Genomic DNA, 25,423 nt, shown 5'->3' with positions numbered 1-25,423 from the left:
GGAGGTAAAAATTCCACGCATACTTAACTTCGGCATTAAATGGAAATGGAAGGCCGACAATACATCCCAGCAACTTCAGTCAGGGGTAAGTACTCCAACCACCCACTGGATAGGAGTCTGGGGGGCTCCAGATTCGGCCTGGATCCTGTGAATAAAGGAAAAATCTCTTTCCGCTTCCGAAAATCGAACCACGATTTTTCGATCAGCCAGCCTGTAGTCTACTTGTTACAATGAATGAGGGACTAAACAATAACCTAACCTACATGTCCAAGCCGATAAATGCTCAGTTTGTTTTGTGTATTGCCGATACCTGTTAATAGTTTAAGTTAATATTAAAAACGGTTAACATCGGCATTACCTGGAGCTGGGCTGTCAGCTTCACGCTCCTATCGCTATTTCTGCGGAACATGGGCTTCTGATGCGCATTACGTAGGTGGATGGTTGACCTAGATTCATCTGGATAGGCAGCAAAGAGAAAAATCTCTGCCCCAGCCCTTAATGTCATGCTTTATTCAAACCTTTAATGCCCATTGGTTACAGTGTGTACAGCGTGCTTTAACATGTTAAAATTGTGCATTCTACCCACAGAGTACATTTGTATGTTTCTTATGACCCTCACAATAAGCAGCGTACTGTATTTGTATTATGACATGTTCTACATACTTGGCCTAGTCATGTAAATGGTCTACAGAATATGAATAAATTTGAGTTCTAACACAATATCAGACAATTGTTAATTATAACCTTATCATGTAATATTAATTATTCTATTCTATATTATAATATATTCTATAGTCTGATTGCTTATAACCAGTATTCCCTTTATGACTGACAAAAAATGGAGTAACTGGGACAAACTTTTCTATTCAGTCATTCTATTTAAGCAATTCTCAATGTGGCAACCAGAAACTGGATATTAAGTAACACATGGAAACATATGTTAATTTTCAGTACCGCTCACCTAGCTTGTATGGCATATCCAAGTGCTTTCAATCCATTTAAAATCCAGCACAGATTTTGCATTATTGCATATATGTGGTATATAAATTCTAGTATATTCAGGGTGTACATGTTTTTAAACTCATTCGCAATCCACAGGCTTGAACCAACAGTTCAAAAACCAGTGAATAAGGCTTACCAGTATCCTTCAGCTTATACTGATAACTTCTTGCATGTAAGGCTCCAGAAGAAAACATGCATGCTGGACCATCAGCATCGACACAGACTCTCTCTTCTCCAAGAAACCTAGATGAGATTCAAGCATTTTCTTAAGTACAATCAAAGGTAGAAAGTAATAAATGAAGGAAACAAGGCTGATCAGGCTTTTAGCATATAACCCTGAGAAGAATGAAGCATTGTACTAAAAAATGAACAAAACATAAGAAGTAAAATAAAAGTAATTTCATAGAGAAACAGAAAGAAAGAAAGAAAGAAAGAAAGGCAAAGAGGTGTGAGAACCTCCCACAGTGCATAACAGACAACTCCAGCAGTGTACCGAAAGCAGGCGATATTTATACACTACAGCTTGCGATATGGTTTTCTATACATTCACATAAATGCTAAACAATCAGCGCTCATATCTGGAGCTCCATTGCCAACTGGTCCGTGCGCCGCCCAGGGGTCCAACTGGCTAGCGTCAGTCATGTCAGTTGCTGCTACACTGCCAGGAAGAGATCACCACAGCTTGAACTCTCCAGTAAACGTGCCTCATCGACTGTGCCAGCACACGCACTGTAGGCAGCCAACTCTGCCAGCCCACACACCATAGTTCCACTAGCCAGCTAGACTCGCTGTAATCCTGTCAGTTTGTAATCTCCAAGTGGCAGCAAAAGAAGAACCACAGGCTGCTACATAGAACACTCAGCTAGACAAATGGCCCTTTTAGGGACCTGCAGTTGGCATCATCACCACCAGACCTGACTAGCTACAATGAAAGGAGTCTCCGCTGCATCATTCAGACACGCTTCCTGCTCTAAGAGCAATAAACATTTATTATTATAGTTATGTGGTTGTCTCAGTGAACATCAACATCCCACAGAGGAAGCAACCTGTTGAATCTAGATTTTAAGGTGAATTATGTGCTGCCTTGATGATATGTATGATGATGAAAGCTAGACAATTTACAGTGAAATGGCACAACAGTTTTGAGAAGAAAAACAAAACCTTCTTTGAATAGGACCTTCTGTTCCAGTAAAGAAAGTAGATTCTAGTAGGTTTTGTTACAAAAGGAACAAAGAAAAGTTACACAGTGTCATTGTCTCTGTAAGTAAGGGAGAACCAAGAGTAAAGTTTAGAAGAAGGGTCAAGAAGAGTTGAGAAAACACTATCTTCAACATCTGTTATAATTTATCAGAGCAGCTGGCAACAGCCTGTTAGAGATTACTTCATTTCTATGATGGTGTGCTGTTCAGTTATTGAGGCTGCTGTTGTATTCATCCCACTCAAGGGTATAAAGATTTCATATTTTTAATATTCATTTTCATCAGCTGGAGTTGTTGTTGGAAGTGCTGAGACTTGTATATTTGACAGATATAAAGTTTACTTTCCTCATATCTGCTCATAAAGATAAACAGTTTTACAATTCTTGTTTCATTATTCACATGGAGGTAATATTGTATAGAGTGATGACTTGTAGCAGACAGGTGCCAGTCTTTTAAAATGCAAAGTTTGATTCAGATTGTAAAATCTAGAGAGATTTGAGATGATTCAGATTTCGAAATATTTCTTTAATTTCTTATGTATGTATGATTTTAAAAAGAAATGATACATCTCTCCTCCTCAGAGGCCATCATTAGCAGCATAGATTTATAAGAAAAACCTGTGTTCTGTTGTATGCATAAGAATGTGAGTTATATGATTTCTGGAGAAAATACACATGTAAAGTTTTTTGGTCATATAATATGTTTCAAAATAAATTCCATCAAAAGCAATAATGTCTTTATAAATGTTATAACCTGCAACTAGGACAGTAGTTGTATAAATTTTATCTTGGATACAAATGACATCTTAAACAATTTGTATAACACATACAAACATAGACAGTCCTCTCCTTCAACAACATTAATGATAAAAGACAATCATGAAAGGATCATACAGTTCAAATATAGCTATAAAATATATATTACTTAGGTCTCTTTTTTAGTAACATGAAAAATATATTTACTACTGGCGTTATATGATTAATGTACAATTTTATACACACACATACATTTAACTAAACATAAACTATAACATAATGGAACATCATTCAATTTCCACCTAACTGGAACATTTCTTTAAAATATTCTATCTCTTCCTTGATAATATACATATTTAAGTAAATTAAATTATAGAGCATGAAATGTTGAGGAATCACAATTCATTATGTATTCTTATTCTGTCATGTAGAAAAAGAATCTATTGTGTACTTATTCAACACTATTACAGCACTCTATGCCTCATTATAGTTAGGTACCTACTTAGAGTGGCAGTGAGAGCAAATAAATGGGGCAAAAATTTATTCCATTGAGGTAAATGGACTAAAAAATATAAAATTATATTCATTTCTAAGGAAATTAAAGGAATATTTGCAATAAGATGAAAGAGGCTATTTGACATCAGTGTCTTACAATGACCAATAGCATTTATAACATTTCTACTTTCCAAAACAAGTTCTGTACATCAAAGTATTAGACATATGTTTACCTGGAGCTTTTCTGTACAGAGAAAGCTGGGCTGAATTTCTTTGCAAGTTTACATAAATCATCTTCAAGTACACATCTGAAGTTCTAGAATCCTTATTTCATGTGTATTGTGAAGCAAATCCTAAGAGCTTATATGGAACCAGATCAGTGAATGTTAATTTAAAAGTTACACAGGTGAATTAAGTACTGATATTTACAAATTAGAAATAATTACTGATAATTTATCATTTGTTTTGTTTACATAATTCAGGTATGAAATGAATAACTTTATACTGTTTTCACTTTAAACATGTTTTGACCATCATTGGATAAGTCATTTTATGATAACACTTGATGTAAATCGACTTACCTGATGAGGGCCTGAATGGGCGAAACATGTTGTAAAGTGAAACCTGTCTAAATTTATTTCACTTATGCAGGAATTCAACAGAATATATAATAAAGAGATCACACACAATATGACTTGAAAATACAATATTACTAAGTACTGATAACTTACTATGTCTCATACTTGCTCACATGGGATAGGGCAGTTGATATATTGACTGGCTATAGGCTGCGTGACCGAAGGGTTAGAGTTCCAGTCCCAGTAAAGTCAATAATTTTCTCTTCTCCACGTCATCACAACCAGAGCTGGAGCCAACCTAGCCTCCTATCCAGTGGATACCAGGGGCTCTCTCTCTCTGGGTATAGAGAGGCTGGGGTGTGAAGCGGACCACTCACCTCCAACTAATGCCGAGGTCAAGAAAACGTGGATCTATACATCCACTCCCCCATATGTCTTCATGGCATAGTGCTTAATTAGTTAAACACAGGGACAACTTTAGCTTTACCTTTACTGATAACTTACATTATGTTGCAAACCGTATTAGTATTTATCTCACAGACAAATCATACATTAATATTAACTTTTCTTGTTGAATTTTCTTATATATGCAGTTTTAGAGCTCTTGATACCTAAAACCTGCATGGAAGGAAATACTCATTAAACGTACAGAGTCAAATTGAAATCATGAAATTGTATAGATGTAAAGAATCCCTAACATAAATAATTAGTAATAGTTGGGTTATATCCTAAACCTGAAAAGGATCTGTAATACAGTGAGTCATCTATTGGAAAATGAATAAGACTCATACAGCAAATTCCAGTACTTCATTCTCTGTTTGTGCTCTGTAAATGTGTTACATGAATTTTGAGAGCTGTAATTCCCTTCATAATTACCCTCTAGTTTTGCATATTTATTTCAGTTCTGTATGAGATTTGTATGGCTGGTGCATAAGACTGCAAACTCACTGCCATCTGTGAGCTGACTATCTAGAAAGTGTGGGAGCCTCGACGTCTCACAATCCTATGGGCCTCCATGGCCTGTTACAGGGATTGCTTCCTTTTTATCTCCATGAGATTTATAAATCGAGCAGCACAGTTTCTTTTGAAGTCTACACATGAACTGACGGACCTGCTCATTCAAAATCCCAAAGAAATGGAAATCACTGGGAGACAACTCTGGGCTATAAAGAGGAAGTAGAAGTTCTTACCAGTGGTTTTATAGTCAGTCCAATGTGTGGAAACATGAGGTCTGATTATGTTCTTCTTATTCCACATTCTCATCTTCCTTAATGCCATCTACTAATGCTGATTCTTCACACTTAAAAGTAATCCTTAATTTACATTACATACCTATAAATAGTGAGGTACAACTTCACAATTTTCTTGAAAATTTTGTTTTATTTGTGCTTTCTAGAGCCAACATAAATATATGTAAATTCAATTGACTTAAACTAAATTAATCCATCCTAAACTAGACATTATCAAACGATTAAATAATTTTATAACAGCTTAATAGTCATTATGTCAACAGAAAATGAGGTTGAATAACAAAATGTGCATACATTTATAAGGAGTAATCTAATAAAAATATTACAACATACAATGTGTGAGAAGTAAGGAAATAAGGAAAAAGCTGTTTACACTTATTTAAACAGAAATAATCATAGTTGCAGGACAGACATAAATGAATGACAGAGACCACGGTGATTGTTATTAAGTTGCATTTCTTTCAAAATGATGCTGTAGCTAACTGTCACTACCTTATGTCTGATTATTGTAGCCTTATATTATTATACTTCTTTTCATGGTTGCACTGTTTTGTTTTCTTTAAGTTGGCAAGGGTTGCAGCTAAATTATTAAGTTTACTTTCAATTTCTTTGAACTTTAAAGCAATTGTTCTCCCATTAATTTTACTGAGTAATAATAATATTATAGTAAAATAATTACTTCACATTGGCCCCAGAATATGAGAATTATTTTTTCGTTTAACAAGTATTTTATTAACAACATTAATTAACGGCATTATATCTTGTGACATGTCAATGTATTGCCAGGCAACGATTCGATAAACATTCCGTGATACATGCACGCAACAAGAGGACAAATATTTATAGCGCGTTGTTTGGCAGTTGTCAGAGTGCCAATAAACTCGTGAGATGGTTACCATGTGACTTGTCTTCTGCGTGGTCTGCACTACGCAACAGTAGAACTGTGTTTTCTGTATGTGGTCCATGCTAAGAGGATATGAGAGAATACGGGAATGGAAATTGACTTCACTTGAGTTCCGAAGTTCCAAGAGAACATCAGTGCGACCAGAAGAAGTATTAGAAGACTTAGTGTGTGACATTACATGTGGTATAGTTAGAGTAACCTTGAGAGTGTAGTTACGACTAGTGAAGATCCAATAAACCGATTCACCAATCAAAACCCTTGTCTTAGTCACTGAAACACGTGACAATTCTGTTACCAAACTTAGTGGGGTGTGGATTCCAACTGGGTCCACTTGGCACGGCGGCCACTGATTGGCCTACCATCCCGGGTGATTATGATGATAAAGAATTTGGTGGAATGAATATTGGCAAGGGAGACCGAAGCACTCGGAAAAATCCCGCTCCAGCGCCACTTTGTCCACCACAAATTCCACTTGACCAGACCGGGGATCGAACCCGGGCCACCGTGGTGGGAAGTTAGTGACTAACCGCTTGAGCTAGGGCGCAGAATAGTACCCCATTTAGTCCAGGACTCATTCTACCCAATTCATCAGCTGTCCCACCAGCCAATACTATATAATCTAGATGCTGATAACACCATTGAATCACACACAGAATTTATAAAAAAAAAGGATGATACTGATCCCACCCATTAAATGATTTGATGGTTTCAAAATATGAGTTTGTGTAAATTGCAACCAAACATTTGCAGAATGTTTGGAACTCCAAAACATTATTTTGTATTGTCCTGTAATTGAAATATGTTTGAACCACCACCACATTTCACCATAATTGTCCAGTTTTCATAAAGAAAAATTAAATAATGGATACATCCTACATGTACCTAATGCCTGTGATACATACCCCAAAGGCATTCAGGGTTCCACTGTTCCATAGCTGAGAATGACACCCTGTGATGGATTCTGCAGTCCCTCTATTTTGACAGATGACAAAGGCACACTTTCCATTGTAGATGCATCACTGGTCTTTTACATTTTTGTTTAGCACCAGGGGTTTATTACATGATTTGTATCCATTGGTCACAGCAGTATCAATGGGATGTAAAATTAGTGACAGATTTCTTGATGTTTCAGAAAGGACACACTGGGATGTGCGTTGTATCATATGTAGTACTCTTCACGCAGTCGCCTGATGAACATAGGTTGGTCATCATCGAAAAGAGTGGGGACATCAAAATCTGATGATCTTGTGATGCCGCCATCTTTACATGTTAGCCAGTATGTGTCCATCAAACCTTTACCCTGCAACATACATCTTGTCTCAATGAAGGGCAATGTACATGAGTAATGTGTGAAAGTGGCCACTCACTCCCATCCACTCAGGTGTGAAATGAGTGGAAGTTCTTGTCCTTTAACGCCATAAGAGTGCGTGGTACAGATAAAAAATTATTTGTGTATGTGCAGTAATATACATAAGAGCGCTGTGTCCTGAAATATTAATCAGCTGAAAAAATATTGATGACAGATTGCTTTTGAAAGTATGTCTATATTTATTTTTATTGAATACTTTTTACCAGACAGCCTAACACATGTCATGGAATCTAAAACAAGAATAGCAGAAATACCCACATAATTACTTTGGGAGATATCTGATATTAGCCATTAATGTCTCAGAACCGGCTATCTTATCTGGTATTTTTTATAATTTTCTTCAGCTTGTCCAAGTGTACTTGCCTCTAACTATACTACTACTGTCTAAGATTTGAGGCTTTCACGGCGGTGACTATGAAGAAAGCAGTCTTCTGGGATTTGGCACCGTGTATATGTGGTGTTAACCGACGTTTCGGAGTCACGTATCGCCTCCATCTTCAGGGTAGAAGGAAAAATATAAGAAATCCGCAAGCGAAGAGACCGTGAGAACCGGTAAAAGCCGAATGGTGTTGGAAATATAAACAGCTATGTGAGAGCAGTGAAGGAAGGGGGAAGGGCAAGTCTACAAGTGAAATCGGTAGTGTCGAAAGGGGGGGCGGAAGGAGCTGGGACAAGCAGGGTTTTGTGTTGGGGGAGAGAAAGGCAAGGTTAAAGGCTGGGCACTAACCCTTAAGCTGGGGGGGGGGGTTGTTATGTTAGTCGGTCATGGCCTGTATAGCCTTCTGGATCTGGATCTGGAGACAGTCTGTCCTTGTTTATGTTTGTCATTGTTTCCTCTGTTCACCCCAGGCAAATGGCAATGTAGTACCTCAAGCTAAGCATGGCCACTTCCATATTCTTTCCAATTCACATTATATAATCTGAGATACTGAAAGCATATTTAAATAAGTCAAGAATAAACAAATAAATAAAAAATATGTTATTATTTGTTGGTTTTGTGAACTTGAGGCAATGGGTACAGTCAAACTGAACTTTGACCAGTGATCTTACTACTTATATACGTTATGTTAATTTTTTCCACAATTTATTACAAATATGGGTGCAATATATGAAAAAATATAAAGCGTACCTTAACATCGACAAGTCCTCGATGTTCAGTACGAAAACCACCAACTGCATCCAGAGCACGTTTCACTTCTGCACTAATGTGAATCCTCAAGGCTGCACGCATAGGCAGGCAAGTGGCAACATAAACACTGTGATGCATATAACAAGTCAAAACACTGCAACATGGCTTAAGAGACTGTGCCCAATAAGCAATCTGATGACTCAGCGTAACGAAACATGACATGAGTGGCATATTCATTAGTGAATGTTAATGTTCTTAAGTTTCTTAAAGTCTTTACTGATAACTATTAAAATATTATTTTATTATTGCTCTGTTTTTGCAAACTTTAGTGTATGTGTACCAATATTGCATTCAATTTTCTTGAAATTTATGTGTACCATCTGAATTTTCTCAAATCATGAACAACAAGGAAAAATATTGTTTATTTAATTTCATACTTTTTTATTCATTCTTTTCAATTCAAATACGTTATTTTTATTAACTGCAATTTCTTGAGACCCCTGGTTTAACTTCCCATGGTTAAGAAGTCAAAATATTACATGAAACAAATAAATTTAAAACAAGTTTAAATTATTTACAGATTGATGTTTTCCTAAGCAGAATTATTACAGCCATCCTATTGCACAGCTTTCTAGTCTGATAGATCTGTTAGCATCTTCTGTGGGAGAACTTATTAAGTTCAGATTCTGCCTACATTAAACTTGTTGAATATAACTTCATTTTCCCAATTTATTTACAAACAATGTTTCATCCTTTATGTGTAAATATATTTATGTTTTATCTCCAGTATTTCATTATTTATTGCCATCAAACCGAAAGTGAGAGAAAACTTTTGCACAGCCACCATGTTAATATTTTTACTTTATAGAAGAATTACTTAATAATAGTTGAATAATTTTTGAAGACCTGTTACCATACACCATTTCAGGTCACAAAATTAAGTGGCAATAGTGTAATTCCAAACTCACAAGTTCTCATACCTGCTGTGTTGCTGTTACAAATTGTCAGAAACTAAGAAGTATAATATTGAGCATGCCTCCAATGATACCAAATTTATGGAACTGCTGTATTAAGCAAAGTACTGCTCTTCAGTTGAACTGCAGAACTATCAGAGTGGTGACACTTATATAGGGGAAGCACAATAGATTATAGTAGTGCAAAGGTCATTTAATTCTCACACTTTTAATGTAAAACAATTTATTCCAAGTGTCATATAAAGAAATAATTTGTATATGCAGTTTCATGTCCCATATATTTCTAGTCAGGGTTGTAGAGACAGGTGGTGAAAACAAAAATGTTTCTTTGAAAGCATGAAAACCCTGTGAAGAATGAGTAGTGCAAACATTTTTTAAATGCTACCAGACTCATATGTTAAGGATTATATGATTAAATGATTAATAATGGTGATGAGACAGGACAAAGATTTACCTTGAAGATGAAGTTGGGTAAAACTTTCAGTCCTATAGATTTTCTATGAATGCAGGTTATGGATTTTGAATATTACTGTACTTCACAGTATGCAAAATTTGTGCCATAAAATTGTTCAAAAAACAACTGCAATTAACTCAAGAATTTTCATAACAGAATTAAGAGGAGTGTATACATATACTTAATTCTTTCCATTTTTTCCTTCTTTCATGGAAGTTACTCATGATGGAAGTATCGTGATACTGCATTTTACAATCATGTACTGAACGATGATAATGTCAATCAAACTTTGAAATTTTAAAAGTCACCCATGTTATAACTGTTAAGGATGGGAATTATGAAACATGTTGTAAGTGTAATATATTATAAAATTATAAAACAATTCCATCCAGTGTGACTGGTGAAGTTTTTCTTATTTCAATTCTTAATGCCCTTACATGTTTCGGTCCTTAGAGGACATCATCAGTGGGACATCGATACAGTTTGGAAACCACTATTACATTGGGTGTTCTGAATGTTAAAATATATATATACATTGTTTAAAATGCACAAATATATACAAAGTCCAAAGTTTTCACAACTACAGCGTCTGTCTTGATATATTAAAATTTATTTAAACTTTTATTAAGTTAGAATTTATAAACCAAATAGGTTCGTGTCATCTCTCTTATCACCTCTCTTGATGGGGGCCGAACTTGTGCCGCCTGTCTTTCTTGAGAAGAAGGTTCTTTGATATCGTCCTGTGGTTGTTTGTTGCGCGCTGTGTTGTGTTTGTAATATATTACATGTCAAAAAGGTTAGGTCAGCTACTAACTTAAACAATGTACAGGCGTGAAGATCTCACAATCTTATGTCTATTTATTTGTATAGGTCAGTGTCATAATTTTCATCTATAGGATACTTAAGCAGAGAGTATTAGGCACCTACTCACCCTCCCCTGTTGACTCCATGCGTGATGCGGTGTTGACAGTGTCACCAAATAGGCAGTAGCGTGGCATCTTTGTGCCAACAATTCCGGCAACAACTGGCCCTGTGTGAACTCCACTGCGTATTTGGAGCCTTTCATTTGGACGGTGTGGAATCTTGAACACCACAGAACCTGCCAGAAGATCCAGTGCCATTGTGGCTATCTCTGTTACATGTTTGTCACCTGCATGGAGCAACAAAAAATATTACATTTTTATTATTAATTTAAATTCTGATCTTTGTTTATTCACATGCTTGCTCAACAGTTCAAAGGCTAGTTATAAAGTAAACATAAGCAAAAAGACAAAGAAAGATCAAGTACATAGACACAAATGCAGACAAATTAGTAAAGTAAAGTAAAGGTATCCCTGTAACTGGCCGTGGAGGCCCATAGGGTTATTAGATGTTGAGGTTCCTACATTTTCTAGACAATCGGCTCATAGATGGAGGCAAGGTTGTCAGCCCTACGCACTGGCCACCCTTTACCCCCAAGAATATTCCAAGAGGCTGAGTCGACCCCAAGGACATAGTACAGCTGGAAGGATTAGGTCAATTGAAAAATATTCAATGACCTCATCGGGACTTGAACCTGTGACCTTCTGGCTTGTAGCATAGTGCCTTAACCAACTACGCTACAGCGTGCCCACGAAGATATTATTGCTAGTGGGGTGGTACTAAGTCCCTTGTACAGCAGCCACTTCTGGCCTATTTTACCAGCCCCAGATGACAGGTGAGGGCGATTGTGGAGCAATTGGTGGAATGAAGATTGGCAGGGGAAACCGAAGTCCTGAGAGAAAACCTGCCCCTGCGCCACTTTGTTCATCACCAATCCCACTTCACCAGATCCAGGATCGAACCCGGGCCGCCGCGCTGGGAAGCCAGTGACTAACCGCTTGAGCTATGGCGCAGCAAAATCTGGTAGTGCTGGGAATCGAACCTGGACCTCTGGATCTGTAGCCAGGAACGCTGACCACTAGACCATAGAAGCGGTTATGACTCATATCTTACTAATCTATAACTACAGTACATGCACAAAATAGTTTCATGTATCACATTGTGACATGTTGCGCAAAGGAGAACCCCCCCACCAGCAGTGACGCGGCGGGGGAGTCAGCGCTCCCCTCCCCCTCCTCCGCACGGTAACGTAACGGTGACGCAACAGGATTGTTACGGTAGTAACAGCGGTTACTACCGCTAGCGTTACTAGCAACACAGCGCCAGGCAACAAGGGTGCCTATTACGTGGCCGTTTTCAGTATTGTCCGATCAAGGCTACATGAGGAGCAGCGAAGGCTATTCACAGTCAGTTGTACTGTGACAGTCGCCGAGTGTGTTATCAACAGTTCTCACGGCAGCATCTTGCGAGCAGAGTTGGAATCTAGCAAGCGGCGTGTTACGAGTGAAAGTGTGTAATTCAGGGAGACTTGTATAGCTCCCGCGTTATTAGTACGTGAAGACAAGTGAAGATCGTGTTAAGAGATTTTGTTGTAGGGTTTGTAAAGTGTGGAAACCCGTAATATTGTGATAATTAATTGTAGCCGTTATTTGTAGATTGTTAAATAAACCAATTAACCATCTCTACGGCGTCTTCTGTAACGAAACATGTTACAATATAAATTCAAGATTTTCTGCTTCAGCAAAAATAAACATAATATCTGAGTTTGGAATATGATCTAATATAGAGTAACCTGTTACATCCTGATACTGACTGAATCTTACCCAGTGGCACAATGAAAATTAGAAAAGCTATTCCATAACTTCTAAGCTGACTATGTTTCTAAAGTAAGCTTACCTTTATTTTTCATTTATTTTAAACAAATTTAATCACCGAGCTCTTATGTCTTTGAATGAGTCGATAATTGGTGAATAGTGAATTGGGAAGGGAGGTTGTTGAAGAAGTAATCATAGCATAATTTAGGGTGTTATCTTGCCATTTGCATGAAGGGGCCGAGGAAAATCACAACGTGCCTCTGTCAGGATAATGATTCCAAGACTTGAACTTTGGTCCAACTAAATATCAAGCAGTAATCAAACTATTCAGCTGTACTCTTTCAGTGAGGTAGTTTTGGTTGTTCATTTAGATATCATTCCATGGCATCCACTGCAGTATTCAAAGGAGAACACAAGAATTGGAAAGCTTATCTTCCAAAGTTTAGAACTGGATTCACAATCAAAATGCTCTTAAAATAAACAAATTGTGGTGTTTCAATAAGTTCTGAAAATTTATGAATACTAAGTTTACGTTGTTTTTTTCTAAAGGCATGGTTTTCTCACATTTTAAGGTGCCAAATAATGATTAATGCTACTCACCTCCAAATGACTGCAGTATTAAATTAATGCCTTATAATATGTAAAATGGTATATTCTTTGTTGCAGAAAGACAATTACAGATCAAAGATACACATACATTTAAGGACATCTTAATGCAAAAAGTTATTTCCTGCGGTGAGCCAACTGGATACACCGTCTATTTAAAAGAAAGCTGTAGCACTGAGGTTGAAATTAATGGACATTTCCTCTATCTGAAAATATAGGCATATTTGCATACCCCGGCAATTTGAGTTTTGTTTTGTTTTTTTTTTTTTTAAATGCCAGACTTTTTGCATGGTGGTAGGGGGAGCTGGACGGAGTTTATTTAAATGCCTGCTGTTGGGCGTTTAAATATTTTCTGCAGTTTGAAATAATTTCAAGCACTTTATTAAAATGAAGAATCTAATACAGTTATTGTGATAAATGATTAGAATTACCTTTGGTTTTTATCAGCCCAGGATATAATATCATATATTATAAGATTTGAAAATATTTAGGCAAAGTAGTCCTCTTTTTTATGCCTGTTTTACAAAAGACTTCCCTGATTTTGCACAAAGTGTTCCTGCATTATGAATTCATTCTTTCTTGTAACACTTGACATACTTCCACTGTCTCTCTTGTCATAAAACATCTTGAACCATTAAGCACAGTTTTTTATTTTTCTGCTTGTAAGATTCACATTTTTGCTACACTCTTGTTATTTAATTCTGATGGCTAGGGGAATAGAAAAGTGATAACATGAGAATTCAAGAGATACTGGAGAGAAAATTTCTGTTTTGTACATTAGTCCCAAGCCCTTCCATTGCAGCTGCAAGAAAACATTGCCCTTCCTATAGTCGCAACCAAATGCTCGCATCATAGCTGAGATACAAAGGGCATTAATTTTTCTGTCAGTTTATAGTGAATTGGAATATTGTAGTTTCATTTCATCATACAATGGCAGTGATACGACATTAGGAAGATGATGAAATTGAAAAGCAGCTGAAGTGCAAGGTATGTGACGTGGAACTGTGCGTTATCGAGCGTTTCGAGGAGTACCACAAAAAGCAGCAATTCAGTTAGATGACTGGCGCGGGAGTGAAGCCTATATATTCATTAAGAAGATAGTAAAAGGTGTGTACATTGAATTTTACATACTTAAAAATAATTAATTAGAACTGTACGCATGCTTCTACTAGAGTTGTTTAAATGCACAAATATGTATGCTTTGGTCATGGAGACTACACTTTTCAGTGTGCTGATATGTGCACTTCAGATGTTAAAAATAAAATAAAATTAGAATGAAGATAAGAGATGAGTTATTTATGTTTAAAATGTCAATGTACATAACGTTAAGTGCTAAGAAATAACATATCTCAAAAAGTATTCAACATATAATGATCTCTTTACATACATCCTAATAATTTTCAGTTATTCTTAGCAAGTGTGGTGCCTTGCAGCTTCATGATGGTTGTCTTGCAAATGTGAATATGGAAAAATTAGGTAAAGTTAAATTTTGATAGCAGTGTAGGATGATATTTAAGCACAACTAAGATTCAAATGCAGAAGCTTAAAAGATTTTTCAGTGAGTCTCGAAGATGGTATCTGATATAACCTTTGGAAGAAGAAAAGTGTGGCATTACAATTACTTTTGTTAACAGCTAGATTTGAGGTATGCACAGAGGTGGGAATTATGATTACATTTTTTTATACGACACCACATACTTTGGGACAAAGGTACCAAAGTTTTGGAGGACTCTGCTATTCTGAAGATGGATGTAGTGCTTTTCGCCCAAACAATGATAACTATTTACCAAACTATGAGACATCGTGACCCAGAAGACTGTAGTGTTAGCTTTCAAAGTTTTTATTTAGGAAAGTCTGAATATTTCTTCACCTTTTAATTTCACCTCACCATTTTTGACAGGTAATCCTGATGCCACCATATAGGAGTCTCCAATAGTCTCTACTTTGTAAACATCATAGCACTCGATACGTGCATCAAACATTTTATATATTGAATTGAGAAATGTCACCACCTGGAAGGAAGTAAGACATCACAAGTATATATTACCTAATTTTTCAAGACTATGTCACCCAGGAAAATCTATACACAAGATATTACGAAAGAATAAAATTCACAGAGCAAGAGTCAGACAAACACACATACTTGAGGTGAACAGGAAGTAATTTATTTCTTATGTTGATGTATTTTTGAGGTGGTAATTACGATCTGCGAGTATCACAGAGTATACACAGTGTGCATAAATTAATGCATAAATGTAAATAGTGTTTATCATTTGTCTGTCTATATGTTCCAATCTGAAAATTTAAAACTTAACATGGAAGTGTTTTATGAAAAGTTGTGGCACCATGCATATTTTCATAAAGATCAACACTACATAAATATATATCATAAGGAGATATATTAAAAATTTATGTCATGAGTGTTGCGTTTGCATGCTATATTTATGATTTTATGTGTTTTTAAATATTGCATACTGTTGCCAAGAAAGCTTCAAATCCTATATGGTTTTTGCATATCACGGTGGTATTGAAATGAGAACTGTATTCATACATATGTGGGTAGGATATAACAATTAAAATAGAAACATTTCTTTCAATTTAATAATTATTATTCTTGCATGTGATAAGGATCTTGGAGAATTAAATGTATAGATAACAGTTAAAACATTTCTGGGTTCGTGATAACAAATACAACTGAAAAATATTATGTATATGTAAAAAAAGCGAAGTCTCTTCTTTGTATACCTACCTCTAATGGGGTGCTAATAGCTGCGATTTCTGTAAATCCAACAATATCACTAAAGTATACTGTGACAGATGCATAGAATTCAGCTGGAACCTGTAAAATAAACATGCAACTAAATGAATAACTACTGGAGTAAAACTAAATAAAGGCAACAAAATTTGATTTATGGGAATTCCTTTAATTTAATATTATTCTCAATTCATTATTCAGTTTTTAATATCTGATCTCTACAAGCATAGCTCAATGTTAGATCTTTAGAATTTCAGTAGTTCTTTAATTTAATGTTTACAGTCATTATCTTATACAGAAATACAGTTGGATTTCCACTGTATTCTTGTATATAAATGGTATGTTATATTTCATATTAGTTTTAAATAAGTATGTACATATGTCACATTTTCCCTTGTTTCTCATATATAAATTTGTCACATGATTATATATACATCATGTTAATATGGGCTTTGTCAATTTTGGACATCAATTAATAAACTATTTATTTAAGATTATCATGGATGTAAAATGTGTGATTAGCAATAGTTGAAGTGATCAGAGTTCGGGAACTAGTTTTTATTTTGGAAGTTAAGTTTCCACTGTCTTTTCACGGTTGCTTTGGAAAGTGCATGGAAGTACAGAATATTCCCAGATGATCTGACATTGTTCTTGTATACAGCATATATGCATCCAAACATATTGCACTGCCACTCCCATAAATACAAACACACACTTCTAGAGATATTATAGGTTAGCTTGGAACCGTTGGGGCACATGGTAGCTTAGTTGGTTGAAGCTCTATGCTACAAGCCAGAAGGTCACTGGTTAGTTTCCCGATGAGGTCAATGGATTTTTCAATTGACCTAATCCTTCCAGCTGCACTATGGCTCTTGAGTCGACTCAGCCTCTAACATAAGGGCAGTCAGAGTGTAAGGCTGACAATCTCACTGCCATCTGAGAGCCAATTGCCTAGAAAATGTGGGAACCTCATCCTCTCACTATCCTATGGGCCTCCATGACTTGTTACAGGGATTCTTTACCTTACCTATTTTAGCTGGGGACCGTAAGTATATTCATCATTTTTAAATGCGCGAAAAATGGATGCAAAATATTTATCCATCCATCTACAAATGCACGCGCATGTTCACACACACACACACAAGCGCGCGTGTGAGTGTGCATGTGCATATATATGTATGTATGTGTGTGTGTGTGTGTGTGTGTGTGTGTGTGTGTGTGCGCACGCGCGAGGTAATGTAACAACCTTTCTAATTTGGTTGCATCACACTTGAGGAAACTCCAATGCAGGAGCCGCTTGACAGTTTGCTCGCTGTTTTAGGCTCTCAAATTTTGGGTATGTGCATTGTTAATAATGTATAAAAATATAAGTTCATAATTTTTTAAATGAAGTTCACCATTTGTTTTCAAAAGGCAAAGTACTATTTCAAACTGCTTCATCATATGGTTAGAAAAATATTTTAATTTTGTTGGATGTTCAGTACTATTAATCTATATCATTCTAGTAAAACTGTTGGTGGAAATTATAGAAATCTTTGCCAGAGAACTTTTTAGTGGCTTCCCATTCTTTATTGAAGCATAGGCAAATTACAGATGTGTTCACATAATTTGGAACAAAACCTGAACAGCATTAGCAACAGTTTTAGCACTGAAATCCATGCTTCAAATGTCAGATTATCTGGGAGGTATGAAGCTGGGCCACGATTCCAAGAAACAAGAAATTTTGAACAGTTTTACGCACAAGAATTTGTGTTATTTTATGGCATATAGGTTCATTGTGGGTTATTTAATGATGATTTCAATACCTGGGCTACATATTGTCAGACGGAAGGATGGATGATGAATGGTGAGCTGGAAGGGTTTAGGAGGAAGTTACTGTGATCCAATTGAAGCACTACCCTACCTTGCTTAAATGGATTAAAAAATAACTTGAAAATCTTTGATCCTGACAGCTGATGTCCTGGGAGAGATTCAAACCGAGAATCTACCAAAGCCTACAGTGTTACCTCTTTATGTCTGGACCAACCTGTTCGGTGGCAGCGCCATAGCTCAAGTGGTTAGTCGCTGACTTCCCACCGCAGAGGCCCGGGTTTGAGCCCGGGTCTGGTCAAGTGGGATTTGTGGTGGACAAAGTGACGCTGGGGCAGGTTTTCTCCGAGTACTTCGGTTTCCCTTGCCAATCTTCATTCCACCAAATTCTCCATCATAATCACCCGGGGCAGACTACAATAGGCCAATCAGTGGCCGCTGTGCTGAATGGACCCAGTTGGACTCCACGCTCCCTATAGGCGAATTTAAAATAAATAAAGAAAACCTTTTCGGTGATAACACAGAGGAAGACATGTTCAGACTACTCAACATATTCAAGCACAGGACTCATATTTGAAGATGGCTCCTAAGTGCTGAAATTTGTAAGGCCATATACAAAATTGGAATGTTTACATTAAACTGATTTAGACTGGTTGGTCATTCCAACATTAATTTAAGAAATTCCTGCACAAACATCAAACATAATACAATGCATTTCCTCTAATGTTAGAGCTACTGATAACACCAGTGAAAGGTGACATTATATGTTTACTTGTTTAGTTTGTTTCAACTGCTGTGCAACACTTGGTGGTAGCATTTGGAACAACAATGTGTCGCTTATCTTCTTCTCCTTCTTCAGTTCCTTTGCCTTCTGAGCTAGATTAGCAGAGTACATCTGTAATGAAGGGGGACAGCATTGTTAGCTACACATTAACGTATGTCATATGCAGGATCTTTATTAAATCCATATGTACTTTTAACTTGGATAACTGGGGCAAATTTTAAGAGGATATGAAAGCATCACATGCAATAAGATTTCTTCACTATTACTGTGGAACCAATAATTGAATTGATGTAACAAATTTAGGAAACATAATTTAGAACAAAAAATCAGAATAAATATAATATTGGATTTTAATTTCTCCTGTGAAATTTGAAGTGTCTTAATCTTCTAAGAAGAGTCTTGCAATTTAATGCAAAAGTTCATAAGATTCTTTGATTGTAGGGAGTTTAGTCAGAGAGCTCTGAGTTTCATAAACAATTACAAACTTCTTTCAAATATGCCACTCTATTGGATACAGTATCCTCATTTGTCTGATACTTATTGGACAGTGGTTTGACAGTAATCAACCTAGTTTCTTTAAACTCTTTCATCCAGTATATATTTATACATACATATATCTTTTGCATAATGAATGATAGTTTATCTTTTCATGGATCTTACAGATTAATTTACTAGCTATAAGAAATACACGTAGTTAAATTTTTTACTTAATTTTCAGCTTACTTACAGTTATAAATGTATGAAGTAAGATCAAAGAAACTTCATTAGTTATGTATAGAGACTCTACATCATTTATTTATTTCTGGCTCAATTAATGATGATATGTTTTCTCCTTGGCACTATAGCTCCAGTGGGCCTAGGCCTACCTCCATGAACTTCTCCATTCACATGATGATACTAGCAGTTCATAATAAAGTGTCAAAAGTTACTATGATTAATGAATTCGAAGGGATGTGGTAAAAGAGTGTTCTGCCTTAATTTGAGGTATTAGCTTGCCATTTACCCAAAGAACTGTGAAAAGTAACCATAAACATCAAGAAAGCCAGAGAGAATTGAATTCAGGACTTCCTGAATGCATAGCCGAAGTGCTGTTATAAATCTGACTTCAACATCCAAGACTTAGTGGTGCAAGAAATGTGTTGTAATTTTCATGATTAATGGAAAGTTCCAAATGGAATGTGTGTATCATACCTGAATAGTGGCAACTGCATTGCGCACAAGGATGATGATGATAGGTGACACTACAAGCACTAGAACCAAGATGGCTATGCCATAGGCCTCCTTATGGCTTGCATCTAACAAGTTAGAGTTTACGTAATCACGGATCTTGACCCGAAGTGCACCTTGTAGTTTACGTAATTCATCCACATAAGACGCCATGTTGTCAAAGTAAATTTTAGCTATCTCATGACTTTTGTTACGTTGGGAGTTGCCAAGAATTTCTTCCTTTCTGTAACATATTATTCAGAAACGTAAGAAATAACGCTACACATGATACGGTTTCACATAAATATTTCATATAAAATAAGTTCAATTTTTCCCATTGAATATGCACACAATGAGATAACATATTAAATTATACTTAAATACATGCATGTTTGTAAGATGTGACACTTTCCCGTAGAAAAATATACTTAAAATCATCTCAGGCAACCATCCATGCCAATGTGGAGATAAAATTCAATATTTCAAATATCTCCTCTGCCAATATGACGAGGAAGTGATTTGACTGACTGGTATACTTGTATACACCAGCAACTTATGACAATTCACAACATCGACCCTGATGATGGAGGTGGAGATCCTGGAACATGGATTTTTAACACAATATAAGCATAACTGACCACCCAAGATGATTTTAATAGCTGCATATGTGAATATATAATAGATTACTTAATTTCAAATATAAATTGATATTAATTTAATTGTAAGTATGTGAGCACTGTAAAGGATGTCAAGAGCATTCCTTGTTATATGACTGATTAAGAGAAGTAGTAAGCAGTAACAATGATTATTAAATTACTGTAAGCACACTGTGAGTTTAGTTAAAAATATCATCAAGTTAAATGATAAGATAATAATAATACATGATGTAGATCAGTTATTAATACTAAATAAGTATAACTCGTAGAAATAAGACTTCATAATTTTGTCACATTAAGGAATTTATTGAACATATAAAAGTTCTTTATGTTGTTCAGGGCCTGAAATAATTTCTGTATATGTGTAATAATTAAATATTTTAATAAATTGCCAAGGCCTCTAAATGACAGCCTTTATTTCTCATTTAAATTTCCAAAAGTTTGACCTAGATTTGGAAATATGGGGCAATATGGGATGTCGTAACATTCGTGCCATTACCAATGAAACATATCCGTAATGATGAATGCATAATTCATGATCATATTCCTATAAATGTTACATCCTGTGCAATTTACTATAAAGTGTCAATAAGTAAGTTATGAACAAAGAAATAATATCTCACTTTCAAAGTATTGTGATAAAAATTGCTAATATTCTAAATGTAATCTGTGTTTCATTATTTGTGTATTTTATTACTCATTTCCTCATATGACTTAATTTCCAGTTGTTCCAGTTTGTTATACAAGAGCCACTTCTCATTAACAACTTTTTCACACATTTTTCATATACTTCCGCATTCTGACCTCCTCCTGATATTTCCATAGTCACCCATCCGTGTGGTGAGATCCATGTACAGCTGCCTAAGGGATGGTACATAATTGAGTGAACTGTTAAGTAAGTCATTTCCCAAGGCTTCATGACGCACATAATGGATGTAGCTTGAATTGTGGAGTTTTCCCCTTGCAAAGTAGTTGATGCCATATACCATGGAGATGCCAATGTTCTCTATACTCCGCAGCAAATTCTTGAATGAAATTAAGTACCTAAGAGTAAAAAAAAAAAATACATTCAAAACACTAGTAGCAGCTTCAGAAAATCAGTAAGTAAAAGGAAATTCGTCTCCATGCTTAACTTAATTAAGCACTACGCCATGAAGGTGTATGAGGGAGTGGATGTGTAGATCCACATTTTCTTGAATTCCACCCTGGTTATAGTGGAATGGTCAGGCTTTTCCTCAAGGGAAAGAGACCCCTGTTACCCATTGAGTAGGAGGCTGGATGGGCCCCAGAACTTGTCTGGATGACATGGAAGAAGGAAAATTCTTGACCCTACTGGGACTTGAACTTGACCCCTCGGTCATCTAACCCATAGTCAGTCGCTATACCGACTGGGCTATCTCATCTCCCCTCAGAAAATAAATTTTGAACATTATTTATAAATATACAATATGTTATTATGGCATAATTCTTACATAAACTAGGATCTGAAACATATTGAGAAAAAAATTAATTACATCACATTTATATTTAATGTTAGTCACTGAATTATATTTTATGACATGATATGTTGGGAACAGGACTGGGAGTATAAGTAGATGCCAACTACTTACTTTGGGAGCACTTCATTTTGAGGAATTTATTTTCAGTGCTTTAAGACCTCATGACTATCATTCCACTCAATGATAAATAGAGGAAATAATTTGGGCATACTCTGTAATAATTCCCATTTAATGTGCAGGCTCTACTCATTTCTGAACAGGAAACTCTCTGTTGTTCTGAGCTGGAATGTTTGCTTAGATCTAAAAAACAATTTCCAATTCTTGTTTCAAATACAGCCAGATTACAAAAAAAAATTGCATTATAATTATATTAAACACTAATCATTGTCTGAGGCATACTTGAGAATATGATTTATTAATAATAAACTCAGGATCCAACTATTATATCTCAATTATGTTTGACATTATTTGTTGCCTGAGTTACATTTCATAATATGACGTGCTGCGAATAAAGTTAACACCGAAAATATTACATCATTTTCATCACAGTTATATTTGACATAAATCATTGTTTGAGGTATATTTGATAACATGACAGGAATAGAATCTAAAGATATCACATTAAATTTTTTGATATTAGGCATGTGTTATATTTTATAACATTATGTGTTGAGAATGAAGGCATGTAACATAATATTACATTATATCCATCAAAATTATGTTTGATATTAATCCTTATCTGACGTATGTTTGACAAAATGATGTACTGGGAATAATGTCAACTCTCAAAACATTACATCATTCACAGTGAAACAGTTATATCTGTTAACATGATGTGTTGCAAATAGAACAAACTCTGAAACATTATGTAAGTTTATGTTGAATATACCTGAAGCACTGGACAGCACCCAGCATGCAATAGATATTGTTCTGTTATTTAGGAAAATGAAGTATACCTCCACACTCCACTGTTGTCTGTTTCTTTGATTTGATTAGTGAGATGGTTCAATAGAGCAGCATTTACAGATGTATACCAATGCAATACTTCCAAGATACTGCTGTCACTGACGTTTAATCTGAAAACGAAAGCAGTTTGTTAGCTAAGATCTTCTGTTTGAAGATGTAATATGCACAAAGAAGGGGGGGAAAACACGCACACAAAACACATAAAAACACACACACATCATATTAGGCAAAACTCTGTATCACAATCTTCTGCGATTCAAAGAAAGAAACATAATTTAAATCCTGATTCCTCTGAGACATCATATGTCAAATATTCAGGACTTGTGTACCTCAGCTCCGGAGAACTTGGGCATCACATGTCCTTACTTGTCATTAAAAATGTTAATTTATTTATATTAAAGGAAAGCATGATAATTGTATATGAAATTGCTTCAAAATTTGACTCTTTACCAGATATTATTATTATAATGAAATCAAGGAGCATGAGAAGGTCCTACCAGGCATCATGCAAAGAACAAATATTACGAGATGTATACAGAATTAATTTGAAGGACCTGAAGCTGAAGAGACTACTTTTATGACCGTAAACGTGAGGATAATATTAAAATTTATTAAAAAACTACTTTTTGTCTATGTGGAGTGCATTCATCTAGCATAGACTACAGTGTAATGGTATGCTCTTATGAACATGATAATAAATCTGTTATATAAAAGGCGGGAATTTTTTGACAACCTGAAGGACTATTCACTTGTCAAGAAGGATCTTGTTCCCTGCAATAAGTTGACAGAAAGCAGAAATTCCCTGTGAAATAATTCTCAGTTACATGTACCTTGGACGCTATATACCAGATATATGAGGGCCATTCTTTTTCCATGGCCTTTAACTTCCATAATTCTTTATCCTTAATCTAAAAATATATGTCCCTAAGTTTAATGAATTAAGCACTATGCCATGGAGACATATGGGGGAGTGGAGGTATATCCCATCTTTCTTGACCTCGGTACTAGATAGAGGTGAGTGGTTAGCTTCACTCTCCAGTCATTTTACCCTGAGGAAATTTCCCAGGTACTCACTAGACAAGAGGCTGGGTGGGCCTCGGAGCCAGTTTGGACTCTATGGAGAAGAGTGAAGTCTTGCCTCTGCCGGGAAACGAACTCCGGTAGCCAAGCCCGTAGGCCGTTGCTATACCGACTGAGCTATCACGACTCCTTTAGATCTTTAATGTACGAAATGAATTAGGTAAATTTACGAAAATTGCATTTGCAGATTACGCTGTTTGGTGACTTCCAGTAGGAAATCTAACCTACTCGCATATTATTCCCATGATCAAGTGGAAGTTATTCTGCGTCCCGAGCGAATAACATTTCTGGCGTTCTTCATATCTTGCAATCGGACTGCTGATGTTAATGTAGAGCTTTGTCCTATAACGTACTGCCCCACACATCCATATGGCCTACTTGTGCTTTCCCAACGGCCCTGCTCATGACACATGCAGATTACTGAATTTTAGAGAACATTAATTGTGGCGGAAAGAGTAAGTGCGGAAGCTTCTTCTACGGATGAGGGCAGGGCTCGGGTGTCCCACGAGATGAAAGCAGCCTTGAGTCTCGAAGGAGCGTTCGAAGTGTCGCTGTGCTGGAAAGGGTCGTCGTTTTGTTGAGATGGTCAACGACAAGTTGGTTTAGACTACGGTTCTTAGACAGTACACGGTATCTTCTGAAGGTGAGTTACACATTGGACGTATTATTGCACTTGGGAGATGAGTGTTCACACTGCGATTCGCTGTGACTCATTTTCTTGCTTGGAAGAGCAATTTTGTTCGAAATTACTGGAACTCTATAATTGGACTGAAGATTCTAAAGGAAATTGGCTCATCTTGGCTATGGAACCCATTCATTTTTAAAATTGTTAAATAACAATTGTGGGCAGGAATGTAATTATGCTCTGTACAGCGAAATTTGTCATATGAAGAAACAAGCAATTATGAAGAGTACGATATTCTGGGCAAGGCCGAATTTAGATTGGTCAGATCTGGGGAAATCAAACTGTGGATACCCATATTAGTAGCAACAAATTTAGGATCTGGCTTATCCTTTTTTCTTTTCTTCTAAAATACAAAATAACTTTTGTGATCTAAGAGAATTAATTATATCAGTAAATTCTGTGGGTTCTATTCCTAGTTTTTGGAAGCCACAATGTGAAAGCCCCATTCACTCCCTCGTAAATCTGGCCTTGGTTCTGCGTTGTACGGACATACATTTCGACCGACATATACCACGATATAATCCCCCCCCCCCAAAAAGAATTATCATCTTGGTCACCACTGTGAGAACCTCGAATTCAACATGTTATAATTG

At 36.1% G+C, this 25,423-nt stretch overlaps 1 protein-coding gene across 5 annotated transcripts in view; it reads right to left on the bottom strand.

The window, feature by feature from the left end:
* Window positions 1-25,423, bottom strand: part of LOC111873908 — a 115,860-nt gene continuing 90,437 nt past the window's right edge. For 2 of the 5 annotated variants that reach the window (XM_023868987.2, XM_023868988.2), the window contains 9 exons: window positions 23,056-23,175; window positions 21,405-21,644; window positions 19,930-20,188; window positions 18,727-18,849; window positions 16,140-16,229; window positions 15,261-15,402; window positions 11,041-11,259; window positions 8,682-8,773; window positions 6,658-7,483 (listed from right to left, as the gene is read on the bottom strand). In XM_023868987.2, the coding sequence (XP_023724755.1) occupies window positions 7,343-7,483; window positions 8,682-8,773; window positions 11,041-11,259; window positions 15,261-15,402; window positions 16,140-16,229; window positions 18,727-18,849; window positions 19,930-20,188; window positions 21,405-21,644; window positions 23,056-23,175 (1,426 nt within the window). In that variant the 3' untranslated portion in view covers window positions 6,658-7,342. Of the gene's footprint in view, window positions 1,246-6,657; window positions 7,484-8,681; window positions 8,809-11,040; window positions 11,260-15,260; window positions 15,403-16,139; window positions 16,230-18,726; window positions 18,850-19,929; window positions 20,189-21,404; window positions 21,645-23,055; window positions 23,176-25,423 lie in introns of those variants that run through there. The other 3 variants (XR_002844453.2, XM_023868989.2, XM_023868990.2) reach the window with 3 other exon arrangements.

This window comes from Cryptotermes secundus, unplaced genomic scaffold, assembly GCF_002891405.2.
Source record: "Cryptotermes secundus unplaced genomic scaffold, Csec_1.0 scaffold597, whole genome shotgun sequence".
NCBI lineage: Eukaryota > Metazoa > Arthropoda > Insecta > Blattodea > Kalotermitidae > Cryptotermes > Cryptotermes secundus.
The sequence above is the reverse complement of the archived record's forward strand: the minus strand, read 5'-3'. Positions and strand labels throughout refer to the sequence as shown.